The sequence below is a fragment of the Centroberyx affinis genome, unplaced genomic scaffold (assembly GCF_046629955.1).
Source record: "Centroberyx affinis isolate AG114_WGS23_722 - 3 ecotype Tasmania unplaced genomic scaffold, CSIRO-AGI_Caff_v1 ptg002689l_1, whole genome shotgun sequence".
In the NCBI taxonomy this organism is placed as follows: domain Eukaryota; kingdom Metazoa; phylum Chordata; class Actinopteri; order Beryciformes; family Berycidae; genus Centroberyx; species Centroberyx affinis.
Genome location: NW_027280870.1, coordinates 288,591 through 305,694, shown reverse-complemented (window position 1 = coordinate 305,694; position 17,104 = coordinate 288,591). Strand labels below are relative to the sequence as shown.

The following is a 17,104-nucleotide window of genomic DNA, read 5'->3' as shown; positions in this document are numbered from 1 at the left end:
GATTATCAGTAGCTGACAATATCATATTTTGATATCAAGCATTAAGAGAAAGGTAGAGGTAGACTGTGTTAACTGATTGTGAAAATCTCCTCATCTCCTCATTGTGAAACTCGGTGTCAAAGTGTGATATGCAGCCTGAAATTTAAGTGGCGTAAACCAAATCAAGCAAAAGCCAGTGGAACACATGGGTAGCCTATTTGGTGGTTTATTTGCCACTTAGTTTCCTTCTGGTTCTACTTTTTAAAAACCCACTAACACTTTAGGAAGCTGTTGCACAGCTGCGCCACTTGATGAATATATTTCTCCCTTTGGATGCATTTTTGAACACAGTGGGGACAGGAGCAATAACACTGCTGAAGATCAGGCAGAGCATTCAACTGGAGAGCCAGCAGGAAATAAGGGCCTGTTAGGTAGTAAATTCATTGCGTTACTAGCCATCTGAGGCTAAAGCGCTTTACTATTTTATATTCTACTGCTTGACCTCTGTGATCTTTGGAAATGCTCAAGTTTCCACAAACGTAGGCTGTAGCATGAAAATTCACCCCAAATTGAAATGAACAGATTATTTATTTAAGTTTTTATTCATTTATTTTTGTAAATGATATTGGAGATCAAGAAAAGATCTTTCAAAAGGTCTGGCTTATAAAATTATGAGCAATAGAAATGTTTCAACTTCATTTATGAAGTCTTATCTCCTGCTGAAACATTTTCACCCCACTGCTGGCTTTATTTACACATTTAATTATTTATTTTTTCATTCTCAGATTGATTGACAGAACTGTTGATTCAAGCAAAGGATGTTACCAGTGTAGTTTGATGCTGTAACTCTAACATTGTTAACAAGTTAAACAGACCTGCTTTGGGTCACAATGGACTGAGGATTCTGAAAAAAAACACCAACAACAACAATAAACAAATACATTTTCCAGATACAAATGAAAATTAAAGAATTTATGCAGTTATACCTTCATTTTATGTGTTTAAATGAGCTCTGGATCAGAGCTTTTAAGCCTCTACTATATTTCTTATTGTCTAGCTCCCTCTGGTGGCACAACGTTATACACACACCCACAGACAATTCATGACCTCTCCCTCCAGATGGGCTTCATACAATGTGAATGTCATGTCACCAACAGACGATAAAAATAGAAATTTTAAGGTGAGATGAACTCTTTGTAACCCCACTTGCACAATCTGTAAAATCTGGTCATTTGTCATTTATATATATGTAAATAAATAAAAATAAAGTGAGCAGTGGTCCAGAGCAATGTGTCTCACTGTTGGTGGGTGTTAAATGGAGCCCATAATAGTGCTGCCAACACATATCTGTCACATTTTGACTATTTATCACTGTTATGTTACACCTTCTTATGCCGGTGTGTTTGGCCTACAGAACATTGCAAGTGACTGAGTAGCTTCTGTCCATCGACTTTACTCACTTGAACTTATGCTCCCTTCTTCCCCGTACCCAGACCAGACATTGACCTGATTTGATTGATTTGCTGAGTTCTCAGGCGCATGTAAAAATAATAATACAAAAACGTCCACTGGTGTGGGCAAGAGACACAAAAAAGACAAAATTAGAGCCAAATCAGCGTCTTTATTTTACAAACAAACGCATTATTCTATTGACATTTTTTGTATCATAAAAAAGCAATTTACAAGCTTAAGAACCAAAATAAAGCAGCACAGAATGATTATGAGTAAAATATATAATTTGAATAAATATATTTCATTTCATGCTATAAAATAAATTCATAAATGGCAATAGATACAACATCAGCTCTAGCTAGCTTCATTTACTTCATAGTTGTACAAAACAGTAGAGTTCTGAGGTTCACAGTTGGGTTGTGAGGTTGTGTGTAGAGTGGACAAATTAGGAGGCGGGCAGATCTGCGTTCATGGTTAAATTCATGGTCTCCGGTATTCCTCAAGCTTCAGCTCTGTGGAAAACATGGGCTCAGTGAGACCTTGAGGCAGAATGTTTGGGAACCACTGACTGAGGACTTGTTTCCCCACCTGAAGAGAAGTGCACATTTATACTATGGACATAAGCTGTATGCCCAGTGAGACCACTTTTTAACACTATATACCCTGAGTTCTAGGTTTTTTTTTGCCTTGTCACCAAATACATGAGAGCCAGAGACCTGAGAGTGTAGAGCTTAGGGAGTTGGACAGAAAGGGGACAATGGCCAGACTGAACATTTTTCAAACCGGCTGTGGCCACTTCCCCTCTGATGCTGCCCAACTGAATCTACAGTCTCGGTGCCTGAGGGGGTAGGGGAGACCATTGAACCGGAACATGAAAACAAATAGCCACTCCCAAACAGTGGCTATACAGCCCAAAATCCCTTTCATTATTTGACACAGCTGGAGGTGCAACTCTGACCAGTGCCATTGAGTTGATGACTGAACCACACGCTCAGTTATTGAGTTGCAGTTCACTGACTGTCATAGGATTTTGATGAGCATTTAGAATACCAGCAAGCAACACCAGTTTTTTTTTCTGAGGAGGAAGTCAACCTGTCCAAAGTTTCAGAAACATATAAAAAATAAATCAATATCAAATTGTCCTGGTCCTACTTCAATTCGACAGCTCCTTGACATTCAGTTGTTTGATATACGACAGGCCAATATTTCAATAGGCTTGATGATCCCAATACACCGCTTTTAAAAAGGTTATTGCTTTTGTATAATACACAGTGGACAGAAACTGACAGAAAAGCTATGGAAGACTTAAGATTTTTTTCTAAGCCTGTATCAGTGTTCGTAAACTACCTGAAGTGAGTTTATTATAAAAGGAATAGGACGAGCTGCAAATTCAAAAAGTAGTCTGACAGCCTTCCCTGTAAACACTTCCTTTTGATTACTTGTGGCCCATAATGCATCTCCTGTTTCTCTCAAAAGTTTGGAACAAAGAGTCGATTTGAGTGTGTCAAGTTCAGGTGGTTCTGTAGGTGAATATTATGGTATTAGTAACTATAGTTCATAAAAAGCACTAAAACAAATTTCCCCTCTGTTCACCTATGATGAATATATGGACTGGTATACTCATTTAATAAGATTTAAAAACAAACAAAAAAATCAATAAATAACCTGACTAGTCTAAAAGCACCATTTAAGGGGAAAAGGTCCTTACCAAAGTGATTGAGGCCGTTACAACTGAGTCCCTTAAGGGTAACTAGAGTGATTAACTAGAATTCCCCAATGGAATTGGTATGTATTATCGACTGATAATTGTAAGTGCATGCTGGATGACACAAATACAAGAGAACTTATGTTAAGTTACAAAAATAGCCATTGGCATTTTTATACAATTTTGTGGGTGAGCGACGTGCAATTCAGCTACAGTATATCAGGGCAAGCTTGGCTTTTTTTTTTTGCTTTTTTTTTTTTTTTGCTCCACAAATTTTCTGTTTAGAGTCTGCTAAATACTCAAGCAGCTGTTCCCTGGCCAGATGCTCCAAAAGAAATGTGGAGAGGAAGTAGATTTGTATTTCTCACGCATCTCTTCTCATCATTGAAACGCCTGTAACTAAAGTACATTACTTAGATTGTCCTCAGTGCTTAGAGAGGAAGGATACAGTATACAAACAGTCTCTGAACATGGGACAAAGGGATGCAGGGAACAGGTCTGCCTCATTTGATTGTAATTAGTTGCTATACAACCATATTACCTTAAATTAACTGTCCATCCCATGAAAAAAATGAATCAAATGATGAAGAGAAATAGGGGTAGGACTTCAAGTGAAAGGCGATCAAAATGGACAAGAATAACATGAATTAATTTCTACTCATTCTCAATATCACTTTAGAATAAACAATGTAGCCATATTTCATTCTAATCTCTCTATTCAATGCATTTAAAAAGGAACGAGGCACAGAAGTCTAAGTGCCAGAGTCTAAGATATAAAGCTTGTGGCAAGGCACTAAGTTTAAGATGCCACTTTTTGTGAAGAATTCTTTCTTTTGTATACACTGGCTTTAAACAATTACAATACCTATTGCACAACTTTAATATTATCATCTTTTTATGGCTTAATTAACTATGTTACTTATAATAACTTAGCTGCTTAATGCCTTCTTAGCAACTTGTTCATATTTTAGACAAGTGATTGTTGTAAGCAGGGGAAAAGTACATTCCTTGCAAATAGCTGTGATCAGAAAATGGGAAATAGGCCTACATTAAATTAAGACCCCTTGCTTCTTGATAACCATTCAATTATATAAGACAGTCAAGAAATTACTGTTAAAAATCACCTATTAGATTAAGTCTTTGGTGTGAACTCTTGGCACAATGTTTTTTTTAGCAGTTTGTACCTATTATTCTCAAACAATTATTGACAATATTGCAAGACGCTTTGCATTTCCTCTTTTCTTCTGGATGCGGGGATAGAATCACCGTGAGCAGATTCAAAATTTGTCAGTGACTGATTTTGGTGAGGTCAAATCTGCTGTCAAACCTGAACATCACATCAGCAGCTGACAAAAATAAAACAACAAAACATTCAGACAAAAGGTATTGTATAGTGTGACTGACTTTGGGTGATGATAATCAAAACTGTGTTTACATAAAGAAATACGTACACAAAAAGATAACGAAGAGCTAGCTATACTGATTCTTGCAAAATTCCCTACATTTTGGGTTATGTTAACATGAGTGAACCAAGACCATGAGCGCACATTCATTGGAAAAAAGGACTGCACTGTTGACGTAACATAAGACATAGAATCAACAAAAAACCATATCTTCCCACAAAACAACACACAAAATTAAAAATTATAATAAGAACATTGTAAAATAATCAAACTCAATTAAGTGAAAGGACACAAATTAGGCATGGACTGGATGGGAAAAAATAAAAGCATATAGTAGGCGTTCCTCAAAAAAGGCATTAAACAGCTGGATGGCAAATAAGAAAGCAGGACAGGATAAAAGGGACCACCCAGCTGTGCTTTAAATTTGCACAAGGGCAATGCTATGATAGGATAATCAATCTGGCCTCCTAAGTGTCATTTTTATGTATTTACTGTGAATACAGATTATTTTAAAGCACAATGGAAATAAAAGCAAGTCTCTATATAATAACTAGCCAACATACCCATCCCTGTTACCTATGGTTCAAATAGAATAGATAAAATACAATGTTGTCATATGCATGACTTGTAGCCAATAGCATCCATGTGACTGCAGAGTCTCATCTATGCCCGCATCAAGCATTACTGACTTTTAACCCAGAAGAAAAATCACTGTTGTGAAACAGTGTCAGAATTAGTTTTTCATTCCAATATTACGGTGCCACCACTACTACTGCTGCTTCAGATTTAAGACAGAGAGAGAGATGAGCACATTTTTTTCACTTGGTCAGCACCCAAGCCAATCCCTAACTCCGCAAAGTGCACCAATACTTTGGATCACCAGCTACCTATAAAATCCTTTACCTCCTAGCTTTAATCTAGCTATACCACATCTAGGTCAATACCATAAAGTAGGATTGACAAATGAGGAAAACATGTTCCAAGTCTGCATTTGACAACCTCCGATGCAGAGAACAAAGATCACAGATCAAGTGTTCCATCATAAAAGGCAGGACAGAATGAAAGCAAGGGAACAAACCAATAGCTCTTATCAAATGGTGAAGAAAAGAAATACCATGTCAAGATGGCTGAGATTCCTTTGTTCTTTCCGTTTGCATATTATTCAGAGTAGTATACTATATTGATTTCGTGAACAGATCCAGAGCTGTTCCTACTGTGCTGAGCTAATGAAGAGTACTCTGTCTCTGTTAGATGCACTGAGTATTAACCTAGAAGCCTACCTCCAGACAAAACAAGTTACACATACAATAATTCAGTATAAAACTGCCATCAGAGTATAGAACAATACAAATGACTTCACTGTATGAGGATAATTCATCCATTCCATGGATGAATCTAAAACCACACCTTGGCCAACAGAGTGAGATCTCCAGTAGTGATCATGAGAGATAAAATCCTTAAGTGTTTTGCAAAACAAACTAGAACTTGGTAAGAGACAGCAGAAATCATGTCTTGAATGTATATAGGGCTATTCTCTTACTCTATTCTCTGCATTTGCCAAAAACAAACACACAAGTAAGCTAGCGATTTTAACGCACTCCTAACATAGCACCTTCTTTGTTAACAATTTAACCTGGCTGACCATGAAACATTTGACAAGGACTTCGTCCATAATCCATACAATCAGCAAGGAATATTTCACTTAAGTATCAAGGCTTTGTGTTGAGAGAATGTTCTTTACAGGGTTTGGCAATGAGATACATAAAACCTATAACGGATTCTGAACGGTGAAAACATCTGTTCCGGGTAGGTTCTTGGCTATGAGGTAGAACCTGGTGGAGTTTCATTAAAGTTAAAATACTGTCTGTTATGAGTATGTAGTTGCATCATGAGGTATTGAACGGATATGTCACACGAAGCTTTGCACTGGCAGAAAAATCATTCCTTGTGAGTAAGTGACCTCCTATGGCCACATGTGCAAAAACAGGTCAGGTAAAAAGGTGATATGACAAGCATCTTACCAGAGCTTTCACATTATCAATTATTGCAACATGCCTATATAACTCTGTAAATATGTTTTAAAAAACATGGAAAGATTAAAAAAGAGAAAACAAACAGGGGTCTTGATTATTGGGACCTCCTCAAAAATAGTAAGTTGTTACTCCCTTTCCTTTGAAAGAATCAAAATTCTAAAAAGCACCCATTTGCTCATTGCGTTCAAGAATTGACTTTCACAAAATTGACAGAAGCCCTCGATGCAAGGTATGTTCCAAGTTGAGGGAGCTGATTCAAAAAGAAAAAAGTCCTTTAAGTTTGAATTGAAATAAACATTTCTTAAAGCTTCCTTAACCTGAAGCAGGACCTAAAAATCACATCTGGATGCTTGAGCCTCCTCCGGACTGCACTTAGAACTCTCTTCCATATCATTGGCTGGTGCCTCCTCCGCATATTGTGCCTCAAAGGCCATCCCCTCGGAGGTATCCTCTGGGTCCTTCTGACCTGAGCTCCCCTCTGTCCTCTCTGGAGAGTCCATATGATTGCTGCCCTCTGATGCTCCCATGTGCTTCTTCCTCAGGTGCTGGTTAAGGGTGCCCTGAAAGGGGAAGCATTTGCCACAGATCTGGCAGTGGAAGGGCTTATTGTCCGTGTGGCCACGGATGTGGTACTCCAGCTGGTCTTTCCTTGTGTACTTCTTGCCACAGAATTTGCAAACAAATGGGGTGATTCCCATGTGCAGGCGCATGTGGCGGTCCAGGCTGCCTTTCTGATTGAAGGTCTTTCCGCAGTAGATGCAAATGAGTCTCTCGTTGTAGGGGTACCACTGGCTCCGCAGACTCCGCTCTCGCACATCATTCTCCAAACCTGCCGGTCCCACTGGCTCACTCTCATCTGAGCCTGGTTTGATGTGACTCAGCACCCCTGCTGGGATGGCCACAGGACGCTTTGCCCTGGCTCGCCCACCTCTGAAGCCACTGAGCATGGAGTGGGAGGGACTGGAGCCACTGAGGCTGACAAAGCAGGGGGAGGACAGCCCTGAGTAAGAGTAGCCAGCAGACTGGATGACAGGACCATAAGAGCCCACACTGACAGCTAACACCTGTTCTCCATCTACCATCTCTGTGTGGTAGCCATCATCACCGGCTGAGGAGCTGTCTGAGTAAGTGGGCCTGTCGATCTTCTCTACCTTCACGTGCACATCTGTCACTTGCCCGTCTTTTCCAATCAGTTCCACTTGCTCCGTTTCTCCCTCCATGGGAGCTTCCTGCTCTGACACACTATCGCTGCTGCCACGGTCCGACTGGCCTTCCTCTTGCTGTCGCACTCGGCCCAAGCCTTTTCCTGCCAGGTCAGAGCGTGCATCCACGTTGCTTGCCTGATTCTGCCGGGAGTAGTAAGGGGGGGAGATCTGGGTAGGGTTGACAAAGAGGTTGCTGTCATTGACCCCATTGCGGCTGGCCTGAGAGCCCTCCTCGGGGCTGCCGACGCTGATTGGGATGCTGATCTTGGAGTGGATGCTCTCCAGGATTTGGGTGCACTTGTCAATAATGGCCTGCATCTGCAGGAAGCTGGCAGCAGTGAGGAAGCTGATGACATCCTTGAGCTGCAGAGATATGTGGCCTGTGTAGCAGAAGGTGAGAAGCTGCTCAAACACCTCAGGGCTTTTGATGACCGAGATGGAGAGGCCACTCATCGTGCTGAGAGCCGAGTGGTCTCGGAAGTAGGGCGAACTGGCCGCCAGCACAGCCTTGTGGGCTCGAAATGGCTGGCCCTGGATGTGAACAATAATGTCACACAGTTTCCCCTGCAGCCGCAGCTCATTGAGTTGGCTCAGAACGGTGTTGCTGAACTCCGGCACGTCAAACTCTATGTAGCTGCTGCCGTCGTCCATGTCTCGGATATATCTCTCCAGTTTGTCGACAGCCTGATGGAAAAAGAAAAGAAAAAAAAACAGAATACAGTTAGGCTTTGAAACAATAACCTCAAGGGTCTAATCTTAGGTAGGTTACAAGCCTTTTCAAGTGTGGCAACAAGATTACTCTTTAAAGTCCTATTTATTATTTGCCAAAATTGAATGAATGAGCAGAAGAAACTGAGTTACTTGACCATGCATTTAAATTTGCTGCATTTTCATCAGGTCTTATGCACAGTTAACTAAAAGCTATAGCCTTCCCTAGGCCTAGAGAAGCATGTTTGAGATGGGTTGCCAGGGAAGAAATGGAAGTCCATTTTCAAGAGACAATGGGCCTCATGCAAGAACCACTCGTACGAACAGATTTGTTCTTAAATCACTCGTACGAGCGATTTAAGAGAACTTGCCGCATTCACCAATTTTCTCGTATTTAGAATTTTCTCTTAGGTACGAACAAAATGTACGAGTGGTCCAGACCTGTCGTACGAGTCACGTACAATCAACCTGTCGTACTCCAAAGCAAAAAAACCTTTGTTGTTGACTAATGGATTGTATCTCTGTCACTTTGAAGACATTTTCAATACAAAGAGAAAACAAAAAACACTAATAATTGCCAGGTTATTTGACAAACACTCAGATGAGACAAAGGCAAGGTTAGATTGTATTGGGGGAAATACATTATAGAGGGAGATAAATCTGATTTATAGGCTATTTTACTCCAGTTGATAACTTTAATGTGGGTAAGTGCAAGTGAATCTAAATTTAGGTCTCACCAGGTTGAGGTGCAAGTCGCTGTCCAGGGCGACATCGCTGAACACCTGACACTGCTATATCGCCAATTATGGCAGGTATAGGCGTATTCTTTCATCTGTCTGTGTAACGGAGAATTCCTCCTGGCCCTCCTGTTGCAGACATGGATTGCCTTGCTTTTTGCATCTAATTTCATGTCAAGCCATTTCTTTTTTTATTTCTGTGACGGTGCCCTAATGACAAATCACTATAGTCCTATAATATTCCTATAATACTCCGATAGGGACTTAGAGTGTCTGTGGTACTCAATAGTGAGTTTATAGTGACCATATCATGGTATTTTTGTCTTCTGTAGTATCACTATAATATTCCTATAGGGAATTATAGCTTTGTTGTGATGTTTATTTAGTGTTCATCTAAAATGTATAGGAATACTATAGTTGTTTATCACAAGGGAACGCACAGAGTTATTTTTCCCCATTCCTTGGCTTTAGCAGGGCCTTTGATTCCACTATTGAATTATATTAAATATTATAGGCTTTGGTTGACTTATTTCTAATAGTAGGACTTCAATCTCAGAGCTGGTAGACTTCTCCTCAGTCTTCCTGTCAGTTTTATGAATGAAGCTTCCCGACATATGGGCCGGACGCCTAACCTTATATGGCATTATTGGGGCGTCAATTATGCAAATTCACAATTCTCATGAACGCGCGTTCATTTAGAACAGGTGGAATTCATCATGTTTACGCAGGTCATTTACGACAGTTTTCTGAAGATATGAGCGTTTGGTGAATCTGACGTGGCACACTCGTAGGAGTCCACCTCACGAAAAAAGTAAGAGAAATTTAAGATAAGAATACGAAAATGTTCTTGCATGAGGTCCATTGTGTTGTCTAAAGTCAAAGAATTGTACAATTTGAGCCTTCCTCTTTCCAGTCTATAAATTGCTGATCTCAAATTCAATTTGAAAGTTCTCAAAATTGCTGAAAAATGGCTAGGTAAAACAGAGACACGCTTACTAGCTATGTTATATGAGCAATCTGAAATCCTGTACCTAAAGTACGCCAACATTGAGTGCATTACAAACACAGCACTTCATGTTCACACTAGCCTGAGAAAATACTGTATGTATTTGACAGACAGTATGGACTAGTTTGAGCCTTGAGCTTTATCAATCTTTGACATAAGAGAACATCCACTTCTTTTCAGGAGGGAAGGAAGCAAGAAAGAAATAGGCTACTTAAAGAAATGCCTATGCACGGCAATCTAAATGATACACCATTTAGGCTATCCAGACTGAAATCCTACATGTAATTGTGCATACGACTGAATTCAGTGATCCATTCACAATCTTACATAAGCCAGACATAGGCCTATAAGGCTGACTATACTGACTCTCCTAAGAGAACAAGAGTCCAATCTGGGAAATGTGGATTGGAAATAAGATCCAGCAGCTGGGCAATTTCACAGTAATTTGCCAAAGGAATGACTGTCAAGGATAACAGTAGCCTCATCCAAGTTTTGAGATGGCATGCAAAACATTAGATAGTCCATCCATTTTAGGATCAGTCAACCTCTTGTGTTGAGAGTTCGCAAGATCAAGAACAAAAAAAATCTGTTGCACCACAGCAAAACTGGTAACTTAAAACTGCAATAAAAAAAAAGCTCAGTGTAGGCTATGATCCAGGGAGTAGGCTAAAAAATCCACATTATTCCTCCTAAATATTAAAGAGAGATTTTAACAGCTCAGACAAGTCTCTTCCATGCCATCTTTTAAGGAGGAGCTGGCATTTGGGCCATATGATTCTCTTCAATGAATAACCTGCTCTGTCATCAAAGTGATAGTGAAGGAAATGATTAACATCTCTTTGGAAATTTTGCATCAAATTTTGTTGTGGTGATAAGTAGAGCTGCAACGATTAATCGATTAATCGATTAGTTGTCAACTATTAAATTAATCGCCAACTATTTTGATAATCGATTAATCGGTTTGAGTAATTTTTTAAGAAAAATAAGTCAAAATTCTTTGATTCCAGCTTCTTAAATGTGAATATTTTCTGGTTTCTTTACTCCTCTATGACAGTAAACTGAATATCTTTGGGTTGTGGACAAAACAAGACATTTGAGGACGTCATCTTGGGCTTTGGGAAACACTGATCGACATTATTCACCATTTTCTGACATTTTATAGACCAAACAACTAATCGATTAATCGAGAAAATAATCAACAGATTAATCGACAATGAAAATAATCGTTAGTTGCAGCCCTAGTGATAAGTAAAATGAGCCATTCATTTGCGGAACACAGATTTCACTATAAGTTGTTTTCAATGTGGTTCATTTACATTTATATTTCAACCATTTAGCAGACGCTGTTATCCAGACTGACTTACAGAAAGTGCAAAAGGAGCTATGAAAACTTTTTGGTTTTCTTGGGGTGACACGACAAGAACCGGGTCAGGTGCAAGCTGAAGAGGGAGGGAGAGCACTAAAGGAGATGAGGTGTATATTAAGAGATGGGTTTTAGAAAATTCCGAAAAATTAAGGAAATGACTCAACAGCTTTGATTGTGTGGGAAGGGATAATCGCATGATGTGTAATAAAATTTTTCAACAGTAAAAAAAACCAAAAAGGAATTATTTGAAAATGCAATTCCACACCAATTTGCCCTTCATGTCATACTCATTTGTTCATTTGGCATGGTTGCCGATCAGGAAATAAGCACAGAAAAACAGATTATTGCCACACCCTACAACTGATGACACAGCACACATGATTAGCCTATGTTTGGCATGCAAAGCATTCTACACATTAGGTAAAGTAATATTGCAATGTGGTTGGATCACAGTACATACAGTACTTTTTAGTGTTCTGCATGCGGTAGGAGCTTTCAGAGGCCCTATATGACTGCAGAGATATGGAAGGATCCTATCTCACTGTGGTAAAGCATAACAGTCTATAGGCGGCATTTGGCAGAGAAAGAAGAAAATCTGGTTCTGCTTGGCAGGAGAGCATGAAGCAAGCTATCCTTAGCCTGGTCTTCAACAGACTCTTTTACAATGCTTTTCTTCAAGGCGACTTTGATATAGATGAATACTTGAGAGTAAGTAATGAAGCAATGAAGCAACCTCTTTTGTAACTCCTCCTCCATTGTGGGTAATGCTTGTTGATCTCATACAGCTTTGGACATTAATTGCCTCTGTTTGCATTAAAATTATTTCCTAGCAAATTAGTTATAAATTAAGATTTGAGTGGAATACAGTTTGGCAAAATGACAGATCAAATCCCACCATGCTAGGCCTTGCTGCTCCAATAGTGCCATGCTACTCTTCCACAATAATTTACTGACTTGGGCTGGTTATAAAATATTAGCCTAACCAAAATAGAACCCAGCCCTACTCAGCAGAACTTGTTCAACTACACTTAGGTTGAACACCTGGACAGGGCAATCAGGTTTTCTGGCGCTGGCACTGGTGACTTACTGTATAGTGCTATGCCTATAAAGGCAAACTGGCATGTTACAAAACCTAGTCTGTGTGAGTTCTCCAGCTTAACCCTCCTCTCCCCCCACTCCATCTGCCCCTCTCCCATCTCTCCCACTACACCTCCTCCTCCCTGCCTGCCTCTCGCTGGCAATTCAGCATGATCTTCTGCGCATTGAGTCTCTGTCAGCACTTTTAGAACGTAAACACTTTCTCCAATTGCCAAGCCTTGCCAAGACACCTGTCCAACAAACCATATGTTTTCATCCTGGCACAGGAGAGGGAAAGAAGTAGCAAAACAGACAGAATAGTAAAGAGGCATACATTATTTTCACTCCCCCATTACCAGCCTTCAAATCTAGCATGTACGTACACTAAAACATATCTGGTAATGTCTGCCAACATCATGCATACTGAACTGAGCCAAGTTGAAGGGCAGCCAAAGAATGCATGCTCAGTGGTTGAGATGCACATGCTGGGTGAGGGTCACATGCATGGCTCACGTGGGAAAACCTTAAATGCTTAAACTCAGCTCAAAAACTCCATTTGTGGCTCAAGTTCCTTGCCCAGTAATAAACCTACTTGACTCAGCTGCTTCACTTAGCTATGTATGAAGGATGGTGAGTATGTTATGGTAGTTTGGCTAATCATAAGGCCAGCACAACCCTGGTGGACAGACATCACCTAGACCAGTTGCCCTCAAGTCCATAACTTGGACATGTCAGTCAAACAATAAAAAAGAAAGAAAGAAAAATACATTAGAGGAAAAATGAAAGTCAGCAAGCAAGCAATGAATGCTTTCCTCAACATCAGCAGCATTTCACCTATTTTGAAAAACAGCTTATGGGGCAGACTAGACCAAAATTGCTTAACAAGCAAAGGTTGGAAGAGCAATATGAAACAGATAGTAAAAGACAGGATAAAAATAGCCTAGATTTTGGTACATTAAAGGGAAGGTATCATGTGAGGAACTTTGTTGGTGTGAGAATAACAGGCATTATTAAAATTACTTAGGCTTAGTGGGAGCTCAATTTTCGGCGCTAAATATTGTACTTCTAGCCTACGGGTCTATTCTCCTATTTGATTTGTTAAGAGTTAATATAACTGGGGGGGAAATGCTCATATTTCATTTTAGCCTACTCACATGCTTGTCAGATGAACACAAGGGTAAGTGGAAGTCTGGAAAGTGGCCCTCCCCATTTTCTTTTACCCTTTTTCAAAACCACATGTTCATTCTCAGCTTACTTTAACTTCTGGCAAAATCACATACAGCTAAAAAAAATCCTGACCAGAACTCATAACTGAAGGACAGAATTATTTTCAATCCGTAGAGTGACAGTGAATTAAGGTTATCATGGAAGCACACTTTTACCCTATAATATAGCATACCGCAATATTATCAACATCACAATATTTAGTAGTATGATGATACCACATCACATTAGTTGGAGCAGCCCTGGGTGTAGAAGCAGCATAACGGCACAAGCAAACTACTTAATTTACTAGTTTGTCTAGACATTATATTCTTTAAAATTTGTACACAAGTGTTTCACTCAGTGCTTTATAGCCAAGGTGGGGCACCCTGGCTGAGAAATTCCCGCAAATTAATATTTCACTGTATTAATGAATTTCATTTGGACAAAACTGTCACCTGAGTTTCAAAGTTGGATACAGTAATTAACCGTGACATCTCTAGGTCAAACAGCGTCACAGCAAGTAGAGGGGAGCAGGAGGACGCCCCTAGCCCTGACACCAAAACCAAACGTTTACCTTTGATGGTTTGGATAGTTGAAAAAGTTTACATTTGAAATAGCTGAAAATCTTTCTGCTATTAATCTCTATTGTAGCTATTCTGGAAATATGTTGACGTGACATGACGTGACGTGACGTGACGTGACGTGACGTGACGTGACGTTGTCTACTTTTGGCCAGTTGTTGGTGGGAATAATAAAAATACACCACCAAACAAAATGGGGCCAAAAATGCAAGGTAAATCGTCTATAGCTGTTTTTTTTAAGAGTTTAAGTCAAGTCTATTTATATAGCCCTACATCACAAGCATGTCTCAAAGGACTTTACAGAGAATGAGCCTACCTAGATCTAACTAATCAACAATCAGTTACAAAACAAAAAAAGATGTAATACAGCATGCGACAAAATAAAGCACAAGGAAACAAAACAAAGCACAAGACACAAAATAACATGTTAAGTGTTTTAGGGTGGATTTTCTCTTTAACAATGGCACAGTACAAAACTAGAAGAAGGCCTAGATTTAAAAAAAATGGTTGTCAAAAATAGCTGAGAAAGAATCAGGCATTGCAAATTTGCTGGGTATGGCCTAATAACTGTTACTGATATACATACTTCCATGCAACTTGAAGACACTGGGCAGAGAAATAAAACTTTCTCAGTAACCTCTGACACTTTGAGCCCCAACCAAACTGAGACTTTAGTCAAGTCTATTCAACGTCTTTCTTTGCCATGTTCTCTATAATGCACTCACCATAATGATGTTAAAACTAACAATATCCCATCATTGTCTGTATTACAAGTTTACCAAGATGGACCTCACAAGAACTCTGTTTTCACCAGACATTACCTATCACCTATGCCTTGTATTGCTCAATCAACGCTGATTTCAGCAGGTGGTTAAAACCAATACAATTTCACAGCTTATCCTGAAGAGAACCAGGACTATAAAAATGCAGGGTTGAACGGGTGCAAAGCCATAATGCCTACTCATGCAAAAGGTGTAATTGGTTTGGCTCCCTTCTGTTCTGACATGCCTTATGGTGAAAATATTTAGCCTGGCTCCAACTGAAATTGCCAAGGAAAACGGCATGCTGTATGGTAGCTGGCCATTTTTAACACAGCCAGAATCAGAAATTTCAAAGAAATGGGATGTCACAGAAATGTTGATGGTAAAAACAAGCACAGCCCCGGGTGAACCCAGGTGTACTGAACAACCTGACATACCCCTGCACTTTGTCCTTTCCTGCCATAACATCACTGAGTTTACAAGATTGTCAATGGTTATCATCAAAGGCAATGTTTATCAGTGGCAACTTTATCCATTTTTCAGCTAACATCAAAGCCCCTGCCAAAATCATTAGGGTACAGTTTAATTCTGAGACAGACTGGGTCCTATGTGGGCCTACACTCCCACCCCATCCCCAAACTGGGGACATAACTGGGCTTATTTACTGCAAGTCTCTGCTACACCTAGCCTACATTATCCATCAAGAGTCGCGTTTCACCTCATTGGCGTCATCATGCAACTTGCATGGACATATAAGTGGACGAGCGGGCAACATTTAGCAAGTAATGTTGATATTATGTGCAATGTCAATACGCTGGGCAGCAAATATGCCATGTTTCTAAAAGTTTATAGCCAGCCATAACGTCAGTTTTGATGGCGGTCTACCTAGCTCGGCAGCTAGCTTGGCTAACCAGCACATCTAACTGCTATTTGATGGTTGTCTCTAACATATTAGATTTGTCATTTTACAGTAACTTGAAGGACAAGACTTGCGTCGTCTCGAAGGGCCGGGAAACCCACTATCAAGCAACACATAACTAATCACTAGCGATGTTAGCTAGCTACCAGTAACCTAGCATCAAGCAAGCATTCCGGAAAAATGGCTTAACTTTCGGACCGAGTTGTATCCGCGCCTATCTGGTTAGTTTACGCTTTAGCTACATTTATTTAATTTTACACAAGCTTGACAATGTGTTCTTTTTATTGAGTTGTTAGGTCGAAGGCGGGCTCAACCCATATGTCAGTTGTCATATGAGATATTATGTTCACCGTTAACGCTAGATAGCAACCATCCCGAGCAAGCCAGCTTGCTAAGTAGCGGCTAGCGCTAGCTAGCAATTGGTTGCTAGCGTTAGCTAGCCTGCTAGCGTACGGTCGTTGGCAATCGTTTCCCTTTTACTTACAACAAGTGCAAAGACGCGCAGACATAATAAACACATTATGCTCATCAGTGAAGTCAATGTTGAAGTGTTCTGGACTCACCGTCTTGCAGATCAAACGTTGTCCATTCCCCCAGTAGTTCGCTAACACTACAGCCAGGCCTCCCCCCCTCTCCAGTCCAGATGTGTCAGACAGTTGCTGCTGCAATTTTTTCATCAACAGGAAGTGTTCTTTTGGGTCTTTGCATTCATTCTATCTGTGTGTTTTGCAGCAGCCCCTCCCATGCTCCTGTCAGTGTTTTGTACTGAGACATCATGTTCTTGTAATAGATGACGCGATGGAGGACTGTGCACTTACGAATATCAATGTAAAGTGCAGTTAAACAAAATCTCCCAATTGTTCTCAACAGATAAAGTGGGCAGGCCTATACTCATTTTCCTATCTCCTGACTACACGTATGAGTCTACACGCATATTCATCTGCTCATATGATTTTACACTTTTTC

The 17,104-nt window shown here is 40.0% G+C and overlaps 1 protein-coding gene across 1 annotated transcript; it reads right to left on the bottom strand.

The window, feature by feature from the left end:
• Positions 1-1,600: 1,600 nt before the first annotated feature.
• On the bottom strand, positions 1,601-16,789 carry zbtb34 (zinc finger and BTB domain containing 34). The gene is made up of 2 exons (XM_071535331.1): positions 16,702-16,789; positions 1,601-8,461 (listed from the first exon to the last, which is right to left on the bottom strand). Exon 2 carries the CDS (start codon positions 8,426-8,428, stop codon positions 6,902-6,904), a length of 1,527 nt encoding a protein of 508 aa, XP_071391432.1. The 5' UTR covers positions 8,429-8,461; positions 16,702-16,789; the 3' UTR covers positions 1,601-6,901.
• Positions 16,790-17,104: the final 315 nt, after the last annotated feature.